The sequence below is a fragment of the Primulina eburnea genome, chromosome 8 (genome assembly GCF_022965805.1).
Source record: "Primulina eburnea isolate SZY01 chromosome 8, ASM2296580v1, whole genome shotgun sequence".
NCBI lineage: Eukaryota > Viridiplantae > Streptophyta > Magnoliopsida > Lamiales > Gesneriaceae > Primulina > Primulina eburnea.
Genome location: NC_133108.1, coordinates 2,483,544 through 2,506,494, shown reverse-complemented (window position 1 = coordinate 2,506,494; position 22,951 = coordinate 2,483,544). Strand labels below are relative to the sequence as shown.

General features: G+C 34.6%; 4 protein-coding genes across 5 annotated transcripts; 3 read left to right on the top strand and 1 right to left on the bottom strand.

Moving 5' to 3' along the window:
* Positions 1–780: 780 nt before the first annotated feature.
* LOC140838369 (phosphoserine aminotransferase 2, chloroplastic-like) lies at positions 781–3,659 on the top strand. 2 transcript variants are annotated; one of them, XM_073204609.1, is made up of 2 exons: positions 781–2,142; positions 2,653–3,659. In XM_073204609.1, the coding sequence occupies exon 1, from the start codon at positions 868–870 to the stop codon at positions 2,134–2,136; it is 1,269 nt and encodes a 422-aa protein (XP_073060710.1). In that variant the 5' UTR covers positions 781–867; the 3' UTR covers positions 2,137–2,142; positions 2,653–3,659. The 2 variants fall into 2 exon arrangements, with proteins under 2 accessions (XP_073060710.1, XP_073060709.1); XM_073204608.1 differs by having other exon boundaries at positions 2,622–3,659.
* Positions 3,660–4,961: 1,302 nt separating this feature from the next.
* Positions 4,962–8,378, top strand: LOC140838367 (ankyrin repeat domain-containing protein, chloroplastic). Its single transcript, XM_073204606.1, has 7 exons — positions 4,962–5,730; positions 6,276–6,352; positions 6,532–6,630; positions 6,799–6,897; positions 7,411–7,509; positions 7,594–7,692; positions 7,977–8,378. Exons 1-7 carry the CDS (start codon positions 5,004–5,006, stop codon positions 8,064–8,066), a joined length of 1,290 nt encoding a protein of 429 aa, XP_073060707.1. The 5' UTR covers positions 4,962–5,003; the 3' UTR covers positions 8,067–8,378.
* Positions 8,379–8,471: 93 nt separating this feature from the next.
* Positions 8,472–15,522, bottom strand: LOC140838368 (protein S-acyltransferase 10-like). The gene is made up of 11 exons (XM_073204607.1): positions 15,365–15,522; positions 15,158–15,272; positions 14,277–14,351; positions 14,108–14,179; positions 13,819–13,944; positions 12,608–12,641; positions 11,637–11,746; positions 10,517–10,603; positions 10,211–10,294; positions 9,855–9,920; positions 8,472–8,821 (listed from the first exon to the last, which is right to left on the bottom strand). The coding sequence occupies exons 1-11, from the start codon at positions 15,453–15,455 to the stop codon at positions 8,644–8,646; spliced, it is 1,038 nt and encodes a 345-aa protein (XP_073060708.1). The 5' UTR covers positions 15,456–15,522; the 3' UTR covers positions 8,472–8,643.
* Positions 15,523–16,309: 787 nt separating this feature from the next.
* On the top strand, positions 16,310–19,991 carry LOC140837675 (cation/H(+) antiporter 1-like). The gene is made up of 4 exons (XM_073203789.1): positions 16,310–16,591; positions 16,716–17,717; positions 17,949–18,865; positions 19,477–19,991. Exons 1-4 carry the CDS (start codon positions 16,433–16,435, stop codon positions 19,757–19,759), a joined length of 2,361 nt encoding a protein of 786 aa, XP_073059890.1. The 5' UTR covers positions 16,310–16,432; the 3' UTR covers positions 19,760–19,991.
* Positions 19,992–22,951: the final 2,960 nt, after the last annotated feature.

Genomic DNA, 22,951 nt, shown 5'->3' with positions numbered 1-22,951 from the left:
AGCTTTCACCAAAAAAATAAAAAAACTCGACAAACTATACTTTAAATATTAAATTACGTATACATATTAATTTTTTAAAATTGATAATACATACTGTCATGTGAGATGATCATAAAAATTTATATTCGTGAGATAAATTGACATGATCTATATTTAAAAAAATTACTTTTGACATACAAAATAATATTATATTAAATATATGTCTCACAAAATTGAATGTGAGACGATCTCATCAGATTTTTATGTAACATTTATATGATTTTATTATTTAAGAAATCTAAATTTCATATGTGACAGAATATTGTAAGCATACATTTACAGCTTTCATATTGTGAGGCGTTTTCAAATATCTTTATTCGTGACAAGTCAACTCTTATAATATTTATAATAAAAAGTAATAGTTTTTTATGGATGATTCAAATAGAAAATCAATTTTACAAAATTGACATATGAGATCGTCTCATAAAAATATTTTTATATCATACCATTATTATACAAGAAAGTCATATTATTAAGATAAATTTTTTTTATTATTATGGGCGGCTCTTGGTTAATTAAACTTGAACGATTAAACTATACTTTTTGTGTGTATATATAAAAATACTGATAGCAAAAAAATTTATTATGTTGGAACTATAAAACTACCTTTTGTATTTATTTTGCATAAATTATTAAATTACTATATATTCAGAAATTTAAATATGTTTTATAATTTACTTTCTAAATATAGAAAAATAAAAAGATATACATACAACAAAAATAAATATACATACATGTATGTCGTAGCCATCAAACACATGCCAGACGCTAAGGCAGAGATCTCCCCCTTCTGTTAATTTGACCAGTGCAAAAGAGCAAACTTAGAAAATGGACGCCGCCGCCGCCTCTTCGACCACCCCTCTTCTACGGCTAAAACCCACAACAACCCAAATCTCAGCCTTCCCTGCCACCTCCTCTCGTCCATCAAACCGCGCTCAAAAAACTATTTCCATCCGCTGCTCATCTACCACCATGCAAACCGCGCCACCCACCGCATCAGCCACCGATCGCGTCTTCAACTTTGCAGCTGGACCTGCCATTCTCCCGGAAAACGTCCTCCTCAAGGCTCAGTCGGAGCTCTATAACTGGCGTGGTTCCGGCATGTCGGTCATGGAGATGAGCCACCGCGGCAAAGAATTCCTCTCCATTATCCAAAAGGCAGAGTCAGATCTCCGAACCCTTCTTAATATTCCGTCGAATTACCATGTCCTCTTCCTACAAGGCGGCGCTACGACCCAGTTCGCTGCCATACCGCTCAATATCTGCCAACCCGATGACGTCGTGGACTACGTCGTCACGGGATCCTGGGGCGACAAAGCTTTTAAAGAAGCCGCCAAGTACTGCAAACCCAAATCCATTTGGAGTGGAAAATCTGATAAATACATCAAGATCCCCAGCTTCGAAACACTTGAACAGACACCAGGAGCCAAGTATTTGCACATATGCGCCAATGAAACCATTCACGGGGTTGAATTCAAGGATTACCCGACTCCTGCTAATGAAAATGAGGTTCTTGTTGCTGATATGTCGTCAAATTTTTGCTCGAAGCCCGTGGATGTCAGTAAATTTGGGTTGATCTACGCTGGGGCCCAGAAAAATGTTGGTCCATCCGGGGTCACCATTGTGATCATAAGGTCAGATTTGATCGGAAATGCTCAATCAACTACTCCTGTGATGCTTGACTACAAGATCCACGCGGATAATGCCTCATTGTACAATACCCCACCATGCTACGGGATTTATATGTGCGGGCTCGTGTTTGAGGACCTTGTCGCACAAGGTGGATTGATTGAAGTGGAGAAGAAAAATGTGAAGAAGGGAAAGATTTTGTACGACGCCATTAATGGCAGCAACGGATTTTATAGGTGTCCTGTGGTGGAGAGTGGGAGATCGCTGATGAATGTTCCATTTACATTGGCGAAGCCGGAGTTGGAGGCGGAGTTTATAAAGGAAGCTGCGAAAGAGAAAATGGTGCAGCTCAAGGGGCACAGATCGGTTGGTGGAATAAGAGCTTCCATATACAATGCCATGCCTGTGGCTGGAGTTGAGAAGTTGGTTGCTTTCATGAAGGATTTTCAGGCCAGGCACGATGGTTAAAATTGGGTATTGTCGCTTCTTTTTCTTAAGTCTTGATATATTGAAGCATTGTTTTGATTTTGCTGTCTCATCTGCGCCCATAATCTTTCGTTTTGTCTGAAATTTTGTTGAACTAGTGAAATTTAATGGTAATAATAAACAGTATTAAATGGTTGATTGAGATTTGTCAGAAGTTTTAATTTTTCTTTGTGATCTGTATGAAGAATGAGAAAGTTTATTGCTTTAAGTATTATTTTCGAGTGTTTTTATTATGGATAATTCTAATAGTAATGATCAGTGTCACTGCAGATATTTTGCCCGTATAGATTAGCATTTCGCTATGAAAGTTATCATAGAGATCTTTTTTTATTACAACTTGGGGGTTTACTTCTCACTATGGTCTGTCCACGATATGGAGAGGATTGCGTATTTCTTATTTGACATCTGGTCACCCTTTAAGATGAACAACAAAGAGAAAGGATTGATTGTTAATTTGTTACATACAGTGGCTAAGTAATTGTTGGGTTGTATGAGCAGCTTGGGATAAGTAAAGGATTGGATCATAGATTTGCATTCCTGTTCTTCTGCCAGCTTAAAAAGCCCATAGATCCCAGTTACTGTTCTGAGCAGAAGGGTTTCTGCGGTACGAAAATGGCAGTCGGCAGAGAGCATGAATCATCACCAGATACTGATGGAGCGTGAACTTTGCAAGCTGTTGACCGATAATATCAACCGGTTGTCTACTAGCGCAATCTTGTGTTTCATATTTTTATTTACTATTACTATGTCTAAGGTGTGCTAGAAAGAGACGGTGAATGTTAAAAGGGTGTCTTGCATTGGGTTTATGGTTTAGAGACATACTGATTGGGCACCTTTGCTGGTGTCAGTGCCCTAGGGTCGAGCTTATGTTAGTCTACAAGCGATCATTTCATTTCATTTTTCATTTTACCTTGCATTTAATCTTATCAAAAGCTTGTCAAGCTTTGCGCCTGATGGTCAAGAGACAAAAGTGTATCAGGGATCTGCAACTTAGCTGGTGTCGATGTGCATGTGTTCAACTTTTGTGGGCATTTAATAATTATGTTTAGCTGATCTGCAAGAAGCATTAGTAAAAAACATAGGTGGATACTTGATAATGAAATCTGGATATTGGACGATGGGGCTGATCCCAAGCTGCCTGGGGGACTTGGTGAACCATTGAATGGCCTTACTGATTTGTTGATCACCATGATCCGAGGGTGTCAACATGTTAATAGCCGCGATGCAAGGGTTGAGATGTTATGGGGATCTGCTTCTTGCTCTGGAGGACAGGGTAGAGAGGCAAATGTTCTGCGGCAGAACCACTTCCATCACTAACTCCACTCGGAAAGGCACTTCTTATGGTACAGTTAGATATCTATATTTCACAAGTTCAAGATTTGAGGTTGCCAGCATGAATTGACAAGGAGGATCTTAAAACATCGTACTTAGATTAAATCATTTGATTGAGCCCATCTTATGACTTTTTGGGCGAAAAAATCATGTAGCTTGGAGAGATTTACTTCATCCAATTGAACTTTAAAGCCCATTAAATTGTAAATATCATGTACAATGGCTTCAACATGAACTTTAATTTTTACTCAATTTTTTTTGTAAAATCGTCTCATGGTTCAATTTTGTGACACAAATTTTTCATCCGACTAAACTAATGTAAAATATCACTTTTTATGTCTAAAAATATTATTTTTCATTGTCAAAATATATCTGATCGATTTGTCTCATATCTATATAAATATAAGCAAAAACTTGTATTAGACGGTCTTCGTATTTTGTGAGACGGATCTCTTATTTAGGTCATCCATGAAAAAATATTACTTTTTATTCTAAAAGTATTACATTTTATTATGAATATAGGTAGGATTAACTAGTCTCAGATAAAAATTCGTGAGACCGTCTCACAATATACATACTAATAAATATTTGATAACACTTACTCTAGGTATTATTATTTTGACAGAACGGTGTTCGGGAATTTCTTATCTATATCACGTAGGACTTTGACATAAACTTTACGTTTTTTTTATTCCTTTTGATAAAATTTATTCCCGTTTGTTAGTGGGAGAATTATAATTCTAGTTCTGATATTTTTCTACTAAAATATTTTGGTCCCAAATACCTTTTTTTTATAAAAAAAAAATGACATTTATGTTGAAATGTATAAGGATTTAAAATATTTTTTTTTTCTACAAATCATTATTATTGTGAAATGGTAACTTAGTAAAATTCTATTAATTGGCGTATCAAGTCAATTAGCAAGAGAGTTCGTGGAAATCGTAGTTAAACAAATATTTCGAGGAAGTACGTTCTCACGAATTTAAGTTAGATCAATCGATTTGATTTATATTGAAGTAAAAAATAATATTATTAACATCAAAATTTAGTATTTTTTTTAAAATAATGCTAAAAGCACAACCAAGATATCGTACAACGATAATTACAACAATTAAATCGTGAGATTTTGTTATTATATTGTGAGCTTTTTCATTGAATATGTCTCACAAAATATGTGAGACGATTTTATAATTCCAATAACTTCAAAATTTTATAAATTAAATTTTTAGTTATGAATATATATATATATATATTTATATATATAATTGTCATTATTTTGAAATTTTTATTTTTGAAATTTTTATTTTTCACAATTTTTTTTTAAGAAAGCAACAATAATTTTATGAGATGATATCACAATTTTATAAAATAAATTTTTAGTTGTGAATCCATATGCATAATTGCTATTTTTTCGAAATTTTTATTTTTTTTAATTTTTCAAAAAAAAAAAAAACATTTTTCTTTCCTTTTCGTCTATTTTATCTATCCTGTGACATCGGAATGGAAGGCAAGAAGCCATGGCGTCAGCAGCACTACCAATCCAAACCCCTAAAAGCTTGCTGTGTTTCCCCCATAACTCCCCGCTATCGCTTTCTACTCGTCGTAATCTCTGTTGCATTTCTCCGCTTTACTCGGTACTTCCGATAAAGTGCTTCAAGTCCCTTCATTTCTCCTCCCAACATGTAAGCGAAGTCGCTTCCGATGTAGCAGAGGACGAGGAGGAAACCGTCATAGGCGACTGTCTTGTATTTGAAGAAGGAATTTTCGATGACCCATTTATTCAAAACACTGGGAATTTCACGAATGGCGACGCACAGTCGGGTCCGGAGAAAAATAAAGAGTTGGTTCCTGAAAACCTGGTTCCGGAAAATTGGATGGATATTCAAAGGGAGCTTAACATCACAAAGAAGGAGAGGAGAAAGCTCTCGAAGGAATTGGAATACGGCAGGTCGGTGGAGAAGAGAAGGGAAGCCCTCAGGCCTATTGATTCGGAGGCCTATGAGAAGTTTAAGAACGAGAAACTCCAGCAGTTGAAACCAGTTGAGCTCGATAAACCGGAACCAAAATATTTCAGAGATCATAATGAGCAGAAGGGTGATGATAGAATAAGTGAAAAGGATATTACAGGTAGCAGAGTGAGCCCAAAGAACCCGAGACTGGCTGTGTACGGAAAAGGATTGGATGATATTTCCGAGCTTTTCAATAGCGAGAGCTATGACCCTGCCAATTCTAAAAAATCTGAAGGTGTATTTAATTATTGAATTCCCAATGTAGGTTGTTTGCTGGTGGATGTGTATGAATTATGAGGATGATGGTGTTTCCAATCTATGGGGTAGTCTGCAAATTCAAATTTTCGAGCAATTTGTTGGTGTTAGGATCTCAGTGTCTTTTGTTATAATCGTGAGGAGGAGGCTGACATGAAATTCTAGAACTTTTTCCTTGCAGTAGAGTTGGAATCGAAAAAGTTGTTCTTTTCCAATATTTTCAAAGTTTGCAGGCGACTCAGAATACTATTGTTGCTGGAATGAAGATAGACCATAAATATTATCTGTTCACGCAGAATATTATGTGATTCAACATTCTTGAAATCATGTCCTCTTGCCCTTGATGATATGTTGATAGTTCACTCTAAGAATGTAAGATGTAATCTTCATGGGGTTGAGGGGAGAGGGGCAGGGATGAATATACAAGATGCACTTGCTTGTTACGTATATTGTTTCTCATTCTTTGTTTTCCTTTTACTTTATTTCAATCTTTTAGACCTTTGATATCATATAGTCATTTGATAGGTACTCGCAGATTGTTCTCAAAGGAAGAGAAATTATTGTTGAATAAGCGATTTCCTAATTTGGCAAGTGCTACCTCGGTGAGTTCCTTTCTTATCTTGCTGTCATCACCAGTTGGAAAGAATGCTTAGTTATGGGATTTCCCCTTCTCAAAAATTTAACTAATAAAGTGACGGATCCAAAATTGGTTTTTGTGTTTTCTTTTCAAACAATGTGGAGCAATAGAATTCTAATTCTTATGTAAAAATCATTTTCTCAGGGAAAATGGCATCCTCTACATACCCTCACGGCCTCTGGAGAATTTTACCTCTTGAATTCTTTGTTAAAGCACAACATTGATATAAATGCTCAGGACAAGGTGAACTGGCTGACATCTATCAATCGTATATTTTTGTTACCTAAAATTTGGTAGCGGCTGTTTTCTTTTATCTATAAAAAAATTTTAACCACAAATAAATTTCATTTTGGAGTTTCTTTCATCTTTTGATCTGAAATCCATTTTGTGGTATCATGATATTTTTCACAGGATGGATTGACTGCAATTCACAAAGCAATACTTAGCAAAAAGCAGGCGATTTTTAATTTTCTTTTGAGGGAATCCATAAACCCCTTCATTCGTGACAAAGTAAGTGTAAGCTTATTCGGGTTTTGTACAATTCATTTTCCCAGACATTTATATGCGTTGTGGTTTTCTTCATCCTGTTACTGTGATAATGTCTGCTTAGATTGACGTTGAAAAGTGTCTTTCTTAAACAATAAAAAAAAAACTAACTTAGGCATCAGGGAAAAGAAAGCTTGAGTTCCGGTTACCCTAACTTCTGGTAAGAATGTAGTGGAGGTATCTCCAAATGAAATATGAGACAGGAAATGAACTCCAAATTTCTAGTTTAGGCATCATAACATACATCAAGTCAATGCTGGCTCCTTTGCTTTCACACTGTGGCTGCAAATGGTTGTTCCGCACCGACAAAACAACGTGCTTGCATGATCAATTGTTTGTTCTTGCAAGAGGAACTTCCTCCCCTTCTGTACAACACATTCTTTAACTGTTTTGCTAGAGGAATACCCTCTCTTCCACACCACGTGTTTTATAGAGTTCTCTTGCTGTTGGTCCTCACAATTTTTTGGCCCATGACAGGTGGGTGCCACCTTATTGCACTATGCTGTCTTTGCTGCTTCAAGTCAGATGATAAAAATTCTATTGTTGTACAATGTAGATATAAACCTTCAAGACAACGTAAGTTTAATAATCTTGATTGAAGCAACCTAATTTGGTGCATGTTTCCTGGTACATATTACTCTACTTATTTTTTATTTTCAGGACGGGTGGACACCACTACATCTTGCTGTGCAATCCCGTAGGACAGATATAGTGAAGCTTTTGTTGATAAAAAAAGCTGATAAAACTTTAACAAACCGGGTAAAAGTTTGCTACTTGTATTGAAATTTTAAAATTCATTACATCCACTGTGCACGCTTCATGCATCAATTTCATGTTAATTCCATTATCTAATGAATTTCTAGTTCGTTATGAAGTCTGTATTGCATCTTAGGATTTTTTTGTTAGACATGAAAGTATAGCCATCAACTACCAATTCTTTTGCTACATCTATGATTTAAAATTTTGAGCAGCCAATGGCCATCTTGCAGTCGCAATTGTTCAAAATGGTCCTCATATTTTATTTGCGTTGGATATTTTTCCAGGATGGATTGACCCCACTGGATCTTTGCCTCTATTCTGGCAGAGATATAAGAACATACGAACTTATCAAATTAATCAAGCAACGTCCATAGCCTTCATGGATCAAAACACTAAATTGGTTCTATACTATGATGTGGAGGCGCACCTTATGTCAATAGTACTGCTATGCGATCCATCTTCTCCTTGAAGTGCTCCTACCTCGTTTTTGAATTACTCAGCCGTCTTTTTTTGAAGGTTCTATTACCAAAAAATAATGAAGGAAGCACGTTTTTCCATGACCCAGTGTATTTTTCTCGAGCTCCATGGTACAAAATTTGTGTTTTCTTCATATTTCATCTGTGTACGGATAGAACATGTTTGGAGTAACACCGGGACACATTTTATGTGATCAGAGATGCACTATATTTGACGAGCTGATGATATTATAATCGGACGACGATATGCATAAATCTGTCCGTTACCGCATAGATGAACGTTAGTCTATATATGAATGGACAAGAAATTTGGAGTGTTTCGCATTCCACATATATGATACCGCGGGGGCTGTCGCAAGCCTAATCTTAAAATAAATACAAACTTGATATGCATCATTAGTATCAAATCCGAAACAGGTGACTTGTGCAAAAATAGTTTTTTTTAAAAATAAAAATAAAAGTTCAAAACTTGTGTTTAGCAGCAACGGCAAGATAAAACATCAGAGCATGTGTATGGTCTCGACTTTTCCTCGAGTTCCGCAGCTGTTGGCAATGCTTCCATCCTGTACATGCTGCCGGTTTTGGTACAACACGATAGAGACAAATTTCTGCAAACTCCTTTGTTGAATGGATGCACTCTCTCGGGAATCCCCCTGCAAAATTCAAATGCCAAGATGAAAACTCAGAAAACCATGACATCACAGCAAGGAAACAAGTAGTCTTATACTATATTAATCGCGCCATGCATGTTTTGGAAAATTGATCCACAACAGATTATTGTTTATTGTTAATCAGTAATATTTCCAGAAATGCCATCGACAGTTGTTATGTGAAGGTTTAACATGAAGCCTAGTTCCCTCCATGTTTCATGGTCAAATTTCCAGTTGAGAACAAAAACAGTGTCAAAAGACGTAGGAACTACAATATGGCCAAAAAAGCATATTTAGGAAGCCAAAGGAAAGTTTTAATAGCTCGTTAGAGACCTACGTGACATCAACTGTTGGAAATCATTCAATCGCTGTATAAAAGAAATTGAGGAATAAAATCAGAAAAAATGTCACGTGATTAGAATTGAACATACAACCAAATGCCACTCGAGCCAGCTTGAGCACAACATGTTATTTTGTGCTATGCATGTCAAACTCCAAAGGTAAGCCTGGTTTCTAACAAATGTCAGAAAAGGGCCCAAAATACGCAGCAACATAAGGTAATGATTATTCACAAACTCGTTAAAAAAGCTAATCACAAATCATAACAATCTTAAATATGATGAGTTGTTACCCAGAAAAAAATTGTGTTCTTGTTAAATATGATAATTTACCCAGGCAAATTTAGTTTTCTTGATTGTTACTTCTAAATTATACATACATCGAATCCAAAAATATTATATCTTTTCTACATGGTTTTGACGTCAAAATGAAGATAACAACCAGAGCATTTATCCTTGAAAGCCTGAATCGTTACTTTAAGCAACACAAAGAAATATACTGACATTCATGCACCATAACAACTTTACATCTTTCCACACGAAAATTTGAGATGTCAAAGCAATAGAAATTATCAAACTTGCATAAAATAAAACACCCATCTGACATATAACATGCAAAGCTGAAATGCTGGAGCAATAAAAATATTAGATCAACATAGTTCTGAATAAAATAGGAGAGGCATGATAAAGAAACCAACCTCAAATACACAATTCGCCGCCTTCTTACAAGCTCATAAGTGGTTTGGTTAGTCATAATAAGGTAGCTGTTCCATGATAAAAAATAACATAAATTTGATTTCCAAGCAAGGAAGAACATGTAAAAAAGAAAAAAACACACATTGAAAAACTATTAGCTACGAGTGCTAGCATATAGTAGAAAAAAGTACAAATTCACATAAAGTGTTTTAACTAGGATCCCTTCAAATTCATCGTTATGCTTTCCCCACGTTCATAAAGATCTTTCACTAGAGCTAGTGACTAGTGTTACCCAATGCATAAAATTAACCAGAAATGACACGACACCAGCACAAATACCTCTAACAATTAGACATACCTATGAAAAAGGAAGAGGAGGAGGAGAAAAATTAGAGTTATTGACAAAGAAGCCAACAGCAAGATCATAATTACATCTGCCCACCTGAAGGAAATCCAATTCAGTTATTCAGATTAAATCAATGATGGAATTTAAAAATAACAAGGTAATCATCTGCATGAAACAGTATGTTAAATAACAAATTTATATTATATTCCTTGGTGCAAGGTGCAGTATCTGCATCTTGTTTCCTTCAACAAGCAGAAAAGTCCTTTCTCAGAGATATATAGTGTTTTTTTTAGATATATAGCTCTGAGAGATACGTACCATGCCTTTGATATATGAGATTTAAGGTACAAAATGTATAAAATCCACGTCCAAAGGCTCAAGGCTGTTTCTTCAAATATGTACCACCTGATGCATCACAAAAACACATTCAATGAAAGAGAGTATCTTTTTTTCCTTCAAATAACAAAAAAGTTACTCGATGATGATGAATTTTTATCTGAGAGTTGAAAGTATAAAATTGTATTTCTTAAAAAAAATTCTTCTTTAAAAAATAAAATAAAATAAAGTTCACATAAAGAACCAAACATGTTTAAGTTTTTACCGGACTATCAAGTCCACATACACATCTACAAACATCGATCTGCTGATTAGAATGATATGCACAATTTCCAAATCGAATGGCATGATTCAGCGGTCAAGGAAAAAATAACAGTACAACTCATAGAGTATTCAAAAATTATATCATAAAATATAAGAATATTTTTTCCACAAAAAATAAAAAAAATTATATAGGTCAAGTTTTAATTTATATAAATTAAGTATTTTAATTACATATAAATTGATTTATAGCTTCGGTTAAGGTTCTACACGAATTGGTTACGATTTCTTATTTTCAGGAACCCACGGTAAGTTCTCAGTTCCCATTCTGATTTCGGAATCAAAGCCAAAAACGGTTTCAATTTTGAATTTTAGGAGATGCTTCTAGTTTCAGTTTATGGTTCTGATCGAATCTTCAAGGTTCTTGGACTTCTTTATAGGAGAGCTTGGATTTGATGATCAAATAGCAATTATCTATTAACATTGAGATGAACACGAGGGAAGACACACGAGGAATGTACACATAGTATCTAAAAAGAAAACATTTATGACAGTCAAAATACGACTTTGGACAATATAAAAATGGTAGAATGGAATTAAACAACTGAAGCAAGAAGCAAATTCTAAAATCAAATAACCTACCAGTCTAGCAAGCCTTCGCAAATTGGTTCTTAAAATAATTTCTCTAAATTAAACAGTATATTTGGTACTGTCAAGGGCACAGAGAATAAACCTTAATGTTCACATAACACAGCCTCCAACAAGTTCACAGTAGGCCTATATTAGGAAGCATTTAATTAACATTAATTGATTGTATAGCAAATGAAAATAATACACTCACCAAAAACGACAATGGTTTCCCAGTCCAATGCATGTCCCTAGCCAAACACAATGATGATCAAACTGAAGCACACACTTGTCGCAATCATGGCAATGCTTTGCCCGTGGAGGCTATTAAAAAATGCAAGCAATGGCATCAAATTTTTGGCACAGGTGAAGAACAAATAATGAAAAAACAAGAGAATAAGTACAAGAAATCTAAAATGTTGTGTCCAAAGAAGGATCGTACTGGAAAGGTCCTTGACTTCTTTATAGATGTTACTTATCAAGTGCTAAAAGGAATGGGAGAAGGGAAAAGAATATTTTGCTGATATGATTGTTGAGGATTGACCACAAACGCAGCATTTACCCCTGATCTCCCAAGCTGCTGCCTTAAACCCATGCTCCATGTGCGCCCTCTTACATGGTCAAAACTCTGAGTGAAGGGACCATTACTAATAACGAGGTCTTGAAACAGCATTAGCTTCAGTCTCGTAAATCCAGAATATGAAATTTTCTTTTTTGTTTTGAAGATTACAGAACTATAGATTATGGCAATTTTTGATTCGACCTAGTGAATAGGAGATAAGTACCCAGAGGACGAGAATGAGAATCAGTAAAGCTGGGGTTACTGCTGTTTCAAACCAAAATTTTCACTTAACTGCTTGGATCAGCTTCTGATATCAAGCTCAATACGGTTTCTCACCTCAATTATATGTTACTCAACCGAAATATCAGTCGCAATTCACGTTAACAGAATCGAAAATCTAAGGACTTTTGGCATTGATTTGGATCTTGTTAGGTGGTTGTTATAACTGATAAGATATATTACGAAATTATAATATAATTTATAAGAGATAATTGCGGAATTAGAAACACGTTTTAAGAAAGACAAAAAGGAATCAAGGTAAAAGTCAAAGTTCAAATATAGCTTCATCTGAACATAAATGCAAGGACGGAAAGAAGAAAGAATTGGGCAGCAAAAGATTATACCTGAACGACACTGCAATACGTGCAGGTCAAATTCCTGGGGAAAAAAAACAGACACAGAGATTATCAGCTGGAAATTGCTTGCTTTTAATAGAAGAAAATTGAAAATTTCATTCCCATATAAAAAAAGGAAGGATACCTTTCTATCTAGCATAGTCTTAAGTACGTTCACATCTGTTTTAGCCTAAGAAAAACTATAAATACGAGAAAAATAATCTCTATGGTTGGAGGGGTGCCTTTAGTAGAACAAAATTAGTTTTTTTATGTATGTCTAATTCTAAAACATCAGGCACATGCATCAAAAAAGTATCTCCACCGACACATTTATCAAAATAAATAAATGGCAGAATAAGCAGCAGCATCTCAATTTATACACAATTCATTGCATGAAATGATAATTAAAAATGCGATCCAGGAAAAAATAGCTCCAAATTTGAAAAAAAAATAAATTAAAACTAACCAATTAGACCTCACTAACTCGTATTCAAACAAATGTTTCACATTAACATGAAGAGGGAAGTTCATAAACATATTACAATCAATGTACACAAAAAAAACCAAACAATTATCCGATGGGCATATCGCCTAGTCTAATATAACCAACTCTACTTTGACGGACATTTTTTCCTCAATCAGTGAACATGTTTCTCCAAGCATGATCCTATGACCAATTTAAGGGAATTTCTTTATCACTATATTTTTATTCACAAGTATTAGCATATGCAATAATCATGGACCAGAAGGTCTCCACTTTATTTAGGTACTAAGAAATATCAACAGAAAAAATGTTCATACTAGACTACAATTCTAACATACAAATACAATTAGGCGCCGAAAAAATTTGATCTGGGTCTCAAAATAAAAAACAATATCTCCACTGCCGAAGCTAAAAGACTGAAGATGCTATGCAAGTTCTAAAGATGCACAGTTTCTTCACAGGTTCCATTTTCAATGGCATTCAGAAAGTTAAGCTCCCATAATTTTCTGGGCCATAAATTTATAAAGGGAAAGCCCATAATAAATCTTTTTCAAATCTTAAATCCGTGCCATTCAACAAATAATAACATTTTATGCATGATTTATTGAAGAAACAATGTTTGAGCCATCGGCCATCATCAATAAGAAGCTACAGATGGGACTTCAGTTTACCACTCCACCAAGACAAGAATCTGCTACTACAAAAATAGTGTAAAGAACAAGTAAGGCACTATTACCGAACAGATGATCCAGGAGGGTAAAGATCCATCACTAGCTTTGTCCAGGCAGTCTCATTTCCTCTTTGATAGTTCCGTCCATCCACTGTGATTACAACATTAGCATTTTTGCTTGAAGCTGGAGGTCTTTCTTTGACCATTGTGACAAGTTACACCCACAGACAAGGCAATTAGAAAAGTTCATGCTTAGTAAAAATCAAATATGATCTGCGCGATATAATGACATATTATAGTGGCTAACATATGCCCCTTTGTACTTATTTAGAGAATCAGAAAGGAACCTGCTTACTTTGAGGCCAATAGTGTCCTTCTAGCTATAGCATCTCTTTCATTGACAATCTTCTGTGCATCAAGTACATAGCTACAATTTTTACCGAAAGAAAAAATCAAAAGTTTCAACAGACTGATGGAATAAAATAAATAATCTGTTGGCAAGACTAAATTGTAAATTTAATTACCCGGGAGAAGTTCCAGAGGTAACAAAATATTGACCCAGAGTAGCAACAAACAACAATGCATATATAGCAGTGTACCTGCGTTTGAAGAGAAAAGGTTGGTCATGAGAGCTGCAAGGCCTTAGGAGGTCCCAATAGACAACCAAGATGGTGACTTGTTGAGCTAAATGGAGAAGTCCAAGAAAGGGGAGCGGACGTTTTGGTTCCCCATACAAATTATTTCACGTGTAATGATTATCCAAATTTTAAATCAACTTCTGTTACATCATATTCTTTGACAAAGCAAGCCTTTTTAGTCCATGAATACAGCATAGAGCTACTTCACAACTTCTCCTACTTCCCGTGATTCAAGCTCCACGGAACCAATAAGTTCCAGGTTCTGGAATTTGTTTGATTCCATTGAGAGATGAGATCCCTTTCCGGGATATTTTCTTCAAGGACCATATGTCGTTTGATATCAGAAAAGTTAACTTCCAAATGAAACTTCGAGCTCAACTTTAGTAAATGGAAAGCAAAGTCCATCACGTAAGAGCTTCAGAAGATTATTATACATTTAAGAGAAAATCACAAAATTATAAACCCTTTGGGTGGAAGTTCAAATAAACTGCAGTTCTTACCATTTTTGTTCTATCTTGGGCCTCTTGGCCCCGTATTTATTTTAGTTGTTGGAATAATTTATATTAGTGGTTTCAATCATCATAATCGAGTTGCACACCGAATTCAACAGCACCAATACATTGATACATCTAGAGTTTACGCGCCTGGATAATCAAACTTACAGCTCCAATCAGTGACCTTGAACCCAAAACGTTTACTTCCTGAAAAACTCGCCCGAAAATGTATGGATAAACTAAAATTGCATAACAGCAAGAAAACTACATTACCATGGTTCTTGTTTGGTCTTCTCAATCAAATCGTGGTCAAGCAAAAATAAAACCCCAACAAAAATTAGATGCAGCCCCACCAATGCTAGTTTCAATGACAACGCAGATCGTCGAACTAAAACAAAACAGAATCTTCCATCAAAGCTAAATTCATCAAATACTCCAACGAGAAAATTTGAATGAAGAATAATAAAAAAAGACGATAACCAGGATCCGAAAGGCATGGGAAGAGGCGGAAGCAGCGGTCGGAGGCACGAACCCATGTGTCACGGAGGGAACCGCCGCAAAAGACACCCATTGTTCTCTCAGCTCATCAGGGAAGTACTAGATGCAGGTTCAATTGTACGTAAATTTAAGAAAAAACGACAGCGTATTGAATTTTGTCTGCGGTGAAAATATATTGTTTAATATTTTATACTGTCAAAAAAAAAATAGTTTTTATAAAAATAGGGAAAATTACAACAAATAAATATTTTGGAAAAAATATCACAAAGTAAACCTTGGGAATTAAATTTTATCATTAATATTCGTTTCTCTGAGTTTCAATTTTTTTTTTTACGAAATTATCTAAAAATAATGAAAAAAATTCTTTTCAATTAATTATATTAAAGTAGAAGTGGTTATTTAGTATTTTCAAAAAGAAATATATTCAATGAATCTAAAGAAATTTGCATATGTGAAAGTCATTGATTTTCTTAATGAATAGGTCTCTTGTGAGATGGTCTCACGAATCTTTATATGTGAGACAGATAAACTCTATCGATATTCACAATAAAAAGTAATATTTTTAGTATAAAAAATATATTTTTCATTGATGACCCAAATAAGAGATTCGTCTCACAAAATACGACCCGTGAGATCGTCTCACACAAGTTTTTATCTTTCTGTTTTCTTTATTTCTGGACAAAACTAACACGAAATAGACTGATACATCTAAAAAATTCATTCACTAAAATATTTTATTATAAATTTTAGCGAGAATATTTTCTTAAATTAAAATTTTCAAAGCAAAACCAAATCTTATTTAGAAAACGAGTAGTTTAATCCGTTGAAGCCGGCCATCCATCACTAAACTTGGAATGTAAAGTTGATCAAACCTCCGTCCACCACCTCCTTCTCCCTTCTTTAGCCAAATCGCATGAAGCTGGACACCTAAAAATAGCAACAAAAGAAAGTTTGCAGAGAGTTTCAAGAAATTCTAGAGGGAACAAAAAAATAGTGCAGGCTGAATCACAACAAATCTTGATCTGTTCCCGTTTCTCCAGTTTCACTAAAATGGATAACGCCTCAAACAATAGAGCATGTAACAGTGGAGAATTATTCAATCCCGTTCTTACAATGGGAACACAAGTTTCTTGCCTTCTGGTGATCTCACATTTCTTTCAACTTTTTCTCAAGCCCTTAGGCCAACCGGCGCCGGTGGCGCAGATTCTAGTAAGTATGTTATATATGTCAAGAATAATGCGTTTCTTGATAATGTGTATATAAGCTAGCTAGCAGTGCAATCTTTGGTTTCTACTATGCGTTTTAACTCGGGGATTATGTCTTTGTAACACAGGCAGGATTCTTGTTAGGCCCGTCTGGATTCTCACACATAGATCGTGTAAACAAATTCTTCTTCCAAAACTTTGCAGCAGATTACTACGAAACCATGGCATTATATGCCAGGATCACAATCATGTTTCTAATAGGGCTTGAGATGGATTTTGATTATATGAGGCGAAATTTACGGGTAGCAAGCATGATAGCCGGTGGGAGCTGTTTAATCTGCACGATTTTCGCCATAGCGTTAACTTCCTTCATATATGAAGAGACCGGAGCTCATGGCTCCGGTGTGATGATGGCTGTAACACTAGCAGTAATATTGTCTAACACAGCCTCCCCTTTTGTGTCGAGATTAGCACATGATTTGAAGTTTGCAAGTACTGATATTGGCAGATTGGCTATATCTTCTTCGTTAATTGGTGATGTTTACGCTGTGCTTTTGTTGATTATTATTGCAAGAAACGATGAAAAATCTGATCTCTCATCATCGGTTTTCTATGCATTCATGTACATCATTATTGTTACAGTGGCTATTCTCATAAATAGATATTTGACAAATTGGATGAATAGGAGGAACAGGAACCAAAAACACCTAAAACACACTGAGTTGTTCATACTTTTGGGAATTGTATATGTTGCTGCAATGATTATGGAGACTAGTGGATTCAGCAGCATAATAGGTTGTTTCGTCATCGGATCGATGTTCCCAAGAGGAGGCAAAGTGGCTCGTACACTCCTGTCTAAACTATCATATTCAGTTCACAACTTTATACTTCCCATATACTTTGGATACTCAGGGTTCAAGGCAGATGTGACCCTCATAAGTAGTTTTCGAAACTTCGCCATTGTCGCTATCATTATCTTATTGAGCATCGGAGGGAAGATCACAGGGACATTAGCCGTTTGTGTTCACTTGAAAATCCCTTTGAATGAAGGGGTTCTTCTCGCTTTCTTGATGAACTTGAAGGGGCACGTCGATTTGCTCGCCTTGACAATAAATGTACAACATTATAAAGTAAGTGCGTTCTTCTTCTTAGCCTCTTCTTATGTTGATGTAAATGCCTGTTTAATGTTCTCAAGTGTGAGATACATAATTACTATTTGATATTCACAGTTTCAATTCAAAGGGACATTAATAATTTAGCTTATGGTGATTGTGATGTGGATTCAAGCCTTTTAATTGAATCACATAAATTACTATTAAATATCTAGTGTTTTAAGCAAAGGATACTTAAATGTGGTGCAGGCTATGTCAAGCCAAATATTCTACAACCTGATGATGGCGGCAATAGTAATCAATTCTTTGATATGGGGTCCTTTGATAGCCTTCATGGTAAGAAGAGAGAGTGAAATTTTTGGATATAAGTATACAGCCTTTGAATTTCAATCCCCAAAAAATGAACTAAAACTCTTGGCTTGTGTATATGGCCCTCGCCCTGTCACTACGATGATAGGACTAATAGCCACATCTAAAGGGCCAGAAAATGTAGCCATAACACCTTACTTGATGCACCTAATTGAGCTCCCCGAAAGGAGAAAGACAAATTTACTATACCATCAAAAAGAAGAAGATGAACTAAGTGATGATGGTGATTATGGTGGGAACGACGTAGTGGAAATAAATGAGGCAGTGGATATATTTTGTACTGAGACCGGGGTGACGATTCATCAGGTTAAAACAGTGTCCCCCTTCGCCAGTATGTATGCTGATGTCTGCGAGTTTGCTGAGGATATAAGAGCATCTGTAATAGTTCTCCCATTTCACAAACACCAAAGAATCGACGGAAAATTGGAAAGCGGGAAGGAAGGTATAAGGGCTACTAACCAGAAGATTTTACGACATGCCAAATGCTCGGTTGCTATTTTAGTAGACCGAGGACTCACTGCTGGGACATCATATACCTCAGGTTCTGGGTCATTGCAGCATGTGGCCACATTATTTTTTGGAGGGCCGGATGATCGGGAGGCCTTGGGATTCAGTGAACGGATCGGGATGCATCATCATATAAACCTTACTATTATAAGGTTCTTGCATGTATCTGAGAAGATGCAAGATATAGGGGTTAATGTAGCTCATAAGGAACAAGATGTTTTGATGGTGAAATCGACCCATGAGACGGAGAGTGACGTTGATAATGCGGCGTTAGCTGAGTTTTACAATAGGTGCGTCATGACACTGATCTTGTGGAAAAGTTTCTTTGTAAAGCCATCATGCATGCACTTTCAGTAGCACACACATTACAGAAAATTCTTGAGTTCAACATGTATAGCACATGATTTTCCCACATAACCGAGACACAGCATGTCACATAGTCACTGTATCAGGGTCTAGTCAATACTGGTCACACCATGTCACTGTATGAAATTTTATGTAGAATCTATCATCTCCATATACAGACAACTACAATTATCAATAATCATGTGAGTCAAATCTTTCGAACAGTAACACATGAATCATATTTTGTCTGATATATTTTGTATAGATAACCATACTTGACCTTTACTCCTAGCAATACCTTCCAAAAACTGCGAGATTGAGCATGTGTAGTTGCATCTATTTCGATTGTACTGCATATCTAACCACAGATGACAATCAATCAAATGCCACCCATGTAACTCACAACCTAAGCCATTGATGTGCGGAGCCTCCAACCCACAGGCTTTCTGACTGGATTTCTTCGAGTTCTTTGACTGTGTTTTTAAGGGTTCAGTGGCTACATAACATAAACACGCATTTTTTTACGGTAATCAAGATCTTGTTATTTTTTCTGTAGGTATGTAACATCAGGTCAAGTAGGGTATGTAGAGAAGCATGTGGAAAATGGCGGGGAGACAGCAAATGCATTGAGAGACATGGCTGATATGTATTCAATGTTTATAGTTGGGAAGGGAAGAAGAGGGAACTCAATACTAACAACAGGTTTGAGTGATTGGGAAGAATGCCCAGAGCTCGGTAAAGTAGGGGATTTGTTAGCTTCTTCAGATTTTGAACTTAGCGGTTCTGTTTTAGTTATTCAACAGCATAGACCTTCTAACAATCAATACCAAGATCAATAGAAAACCTGTGCAAACCAACGTAGTCTGTAGTTTTTGTTAATGGTAAAGATTTAGAAATATTAAATTTTTCCTTTTGCATTATTTCCCTTTACCCATTTTTTTAAAATTATTTAACTAGTCAAACTTGGGTATTTATCTACTAACTTTCACAATTTTTGTCCGATATTTACTGAGGTTTCAAATTTTAGTCTGAAAATTGCTGATTAGGTTGTAAAATCCGATAATATGACATGTCATAAATCGGAAGGAACACTTAAAAATCTTTCATATTTACTATTTTTGGGTATCTTCATATTTGGTCTATTTTCGTCTGAAAAAGCTGACTAAAAGGCATGTAAATAAAAAATTGAAAATTTATTGATTTATTTCATATCATCCAAGTTTAGTCAGTTTTTTCAAGCAAAAATTAACCAATTCGAGGAAAAAAAATGCCAAAATAGCCAAATATGAAAATAATGTATCAAGATCAAAATGAAAATTTAGTTAACTGAAGCATAAAAATGAAAAAGTTACTAGACCAAAAAAATATTAACCCTAAAGATATTTTCATATGGTTCTTTTCAAAATTCATTAATAACAAATTTATATTAATTCTCTGACATCGTGTCTGGCCAAATATCTCAACTTTAACTCCATGATATGAAAATTTGTATGAAGTATAAAAAAGGGCAGCAAAGACTCAAAAGTATATGAATTTATTTATAGACGTAGCAATGAAAAACATCATAATATTCATCATACATGCGCACGCAGGCTTCCTCGAATAAGAAAAGAAAACAACTTTAAAAAGAGACAGTTTCATTTATTCATTGGTAGTCAAACATGGCAAGTAGCCTTATTTATCATTCAGCAACAGAAAACTAGTCGGAAGGTGGTGGTGCATAGAAAGGAATGGAGGGAAATCCCGGTAGACCAGAAGGAAATCCAGGCGTCGCAAAGTTTGGGATTGGTCCCTGTATTGGTAGAGTAACTGGGATGCTAGGAGTCCACGGTGTTTGTGGCAGTAGCGGACTAGGAAATATTGGTGGTATGAAGGGCAGTCTGGGTCTGTAACACAACAAAGGTCGTGCTGATTCACATTTTCTTATGTTACTCGTGACGAGTGCTAGAGTGAATAGAAATAAGAAGCAAGTATAAATGTTTCTAGCCATGATATATTATTTTCGTAAGTTTTGGTTTTGATGGTTAAAAATAGATGTAAACTTCGAGTTTATATAGAGATTTTGTTTGGAAAAACTGAGCATGTGGCAGAATTTGGATGCCTTGCCGAAGGGGTAAATGTAATCTTTTTCAAATTTAGGTGTTGTAGTATAGCCGAGTGGCATGTTTTCGGAATGAGTTCCCAACAAATTCAATAATGATGTTGTTTATGTTCAAACTAGGATTTGTTAAGCTATTGCATACGCTTTCGAGTAAAGCAAAAACTTGTGAAACGGTCTCACTGGTCGTATTTTGTGATACAGATTTTTTATTTAGGTCATCCATGAAAAAATATTATTTTTTATGTTAAAACTATTAATTTTTATTGTGAATATCGGTAGGGTTGACATGTCTCAAAGATAAAGATTTGTGAGACCGTCTCACAAGAAACTTACTCTTCGAGTAATATGTATACATTAATTGGCTTAGTTTGTCTTTCAAAATTTATCATGTAAGTTTGACAGCTTGTACTTTTTTAAATATTATTTGAATATCTGGTATCGCATGGAAATTAATTTCAAAAAACTATAAAAGTAATAACAATTAGTAGAGTGAGTCTTATGTGAGACCGTCTCACTGATCCTAATATTTGAGACGGGTCAACCCTACCGATATTCACAATAAAAATTGTTTTAGCATAAAAAATAATACTTCTTCATGGATGACCCAAATAAGAATCCGTCTCATAAATACGACCCGTGAAACTATCTTACACAAGTTTTGTCCAGTTAGTATTAATAGCAACAGTAAATAAATAAATAAATAATTGTTATATAATAACAATATTATATCATTAATTTTTATTAATATTAGCCCCATGTGCATGCAATGTCCATTCGATTTTTTATATAGGTATTTTTGTTAAAAAAAAATTGAAATTAAAACAGAAAAATGAAAAAATTCTAGTTTTTAATGAGTTTTTTAAGATTTTTTTAACTTAAATTTTATTTTCATGAAAAAATTAGGGGGCTAAAAAAAGAAGATACATTTGGGGATTCTAAAAATTGCTTCAATATACGATTTTGTCTCTTTTATATCTCAAGTATAGTATATAGTATATATATAAATATAATTATTATTGCTTATGATAATTATTGTTTTGATTATACTTATGTTCCTAACAAAAAGATAATTATAAATATAGTTATATTCTAATATTATAATTATTAGTGATATTTTATTAGTATAAATATGAATATATGAATAATTTGGATAATAAAATTAACTATTATATTTTATAATAATAATAGTCGATGTTATATTATTTCAATTATAATTATTAAAAATTATTATTTCGACATATTTTTTAATTATTATTCAATATTAATAATTGTAGTCGTAATAAAATTTTAATTATTATTGATATTTATAAATCTCAAACCGAGAGATCCATGAATGGGGATTCTGATGCATGTAGATAGTAATTGTAATATTTAATACTGATATTTTATTATTAAAGGCACCAAAATATTAATAATATATAGTAATAATAATAGTAATAATTTATTAAAATAACTATTTTATTATTTTTGTTATATCATTTTTATTAATTATCATATCAAAAGGGTTTTATAATATTAAACACATGAGCATCTTAATCTGGTGCGATAAAAGAACTTTTAAGTTTAGACTTTAGCCAAAATGACTTTAAAATGTGTTGGAATATTTTATGTTTGCAATCTTGATTTTGATATTAACAAAATTTATTGTTGTATTTCTAATATATTTACTCATGTGTGAAGTTGCAAACATAAGAAGCAAATTGAAACTAAATTTAGTCAAACTGAATTTGTGACGAGTTTCGGCATTTGATGATATCTTTCAGGTGGATAATTCAAATGACAAACCACCAGCTAGACTAACAAAAAAAACTCAATTTGAAACAAGTCGTATTTCATGTCAGTTGGACAAAATCAGATGTTATCAAGGTCTAACTGATCATTGAATTACCGAACTGATTGCACGAAAACAACAATCAGTTGGGTATGAGCA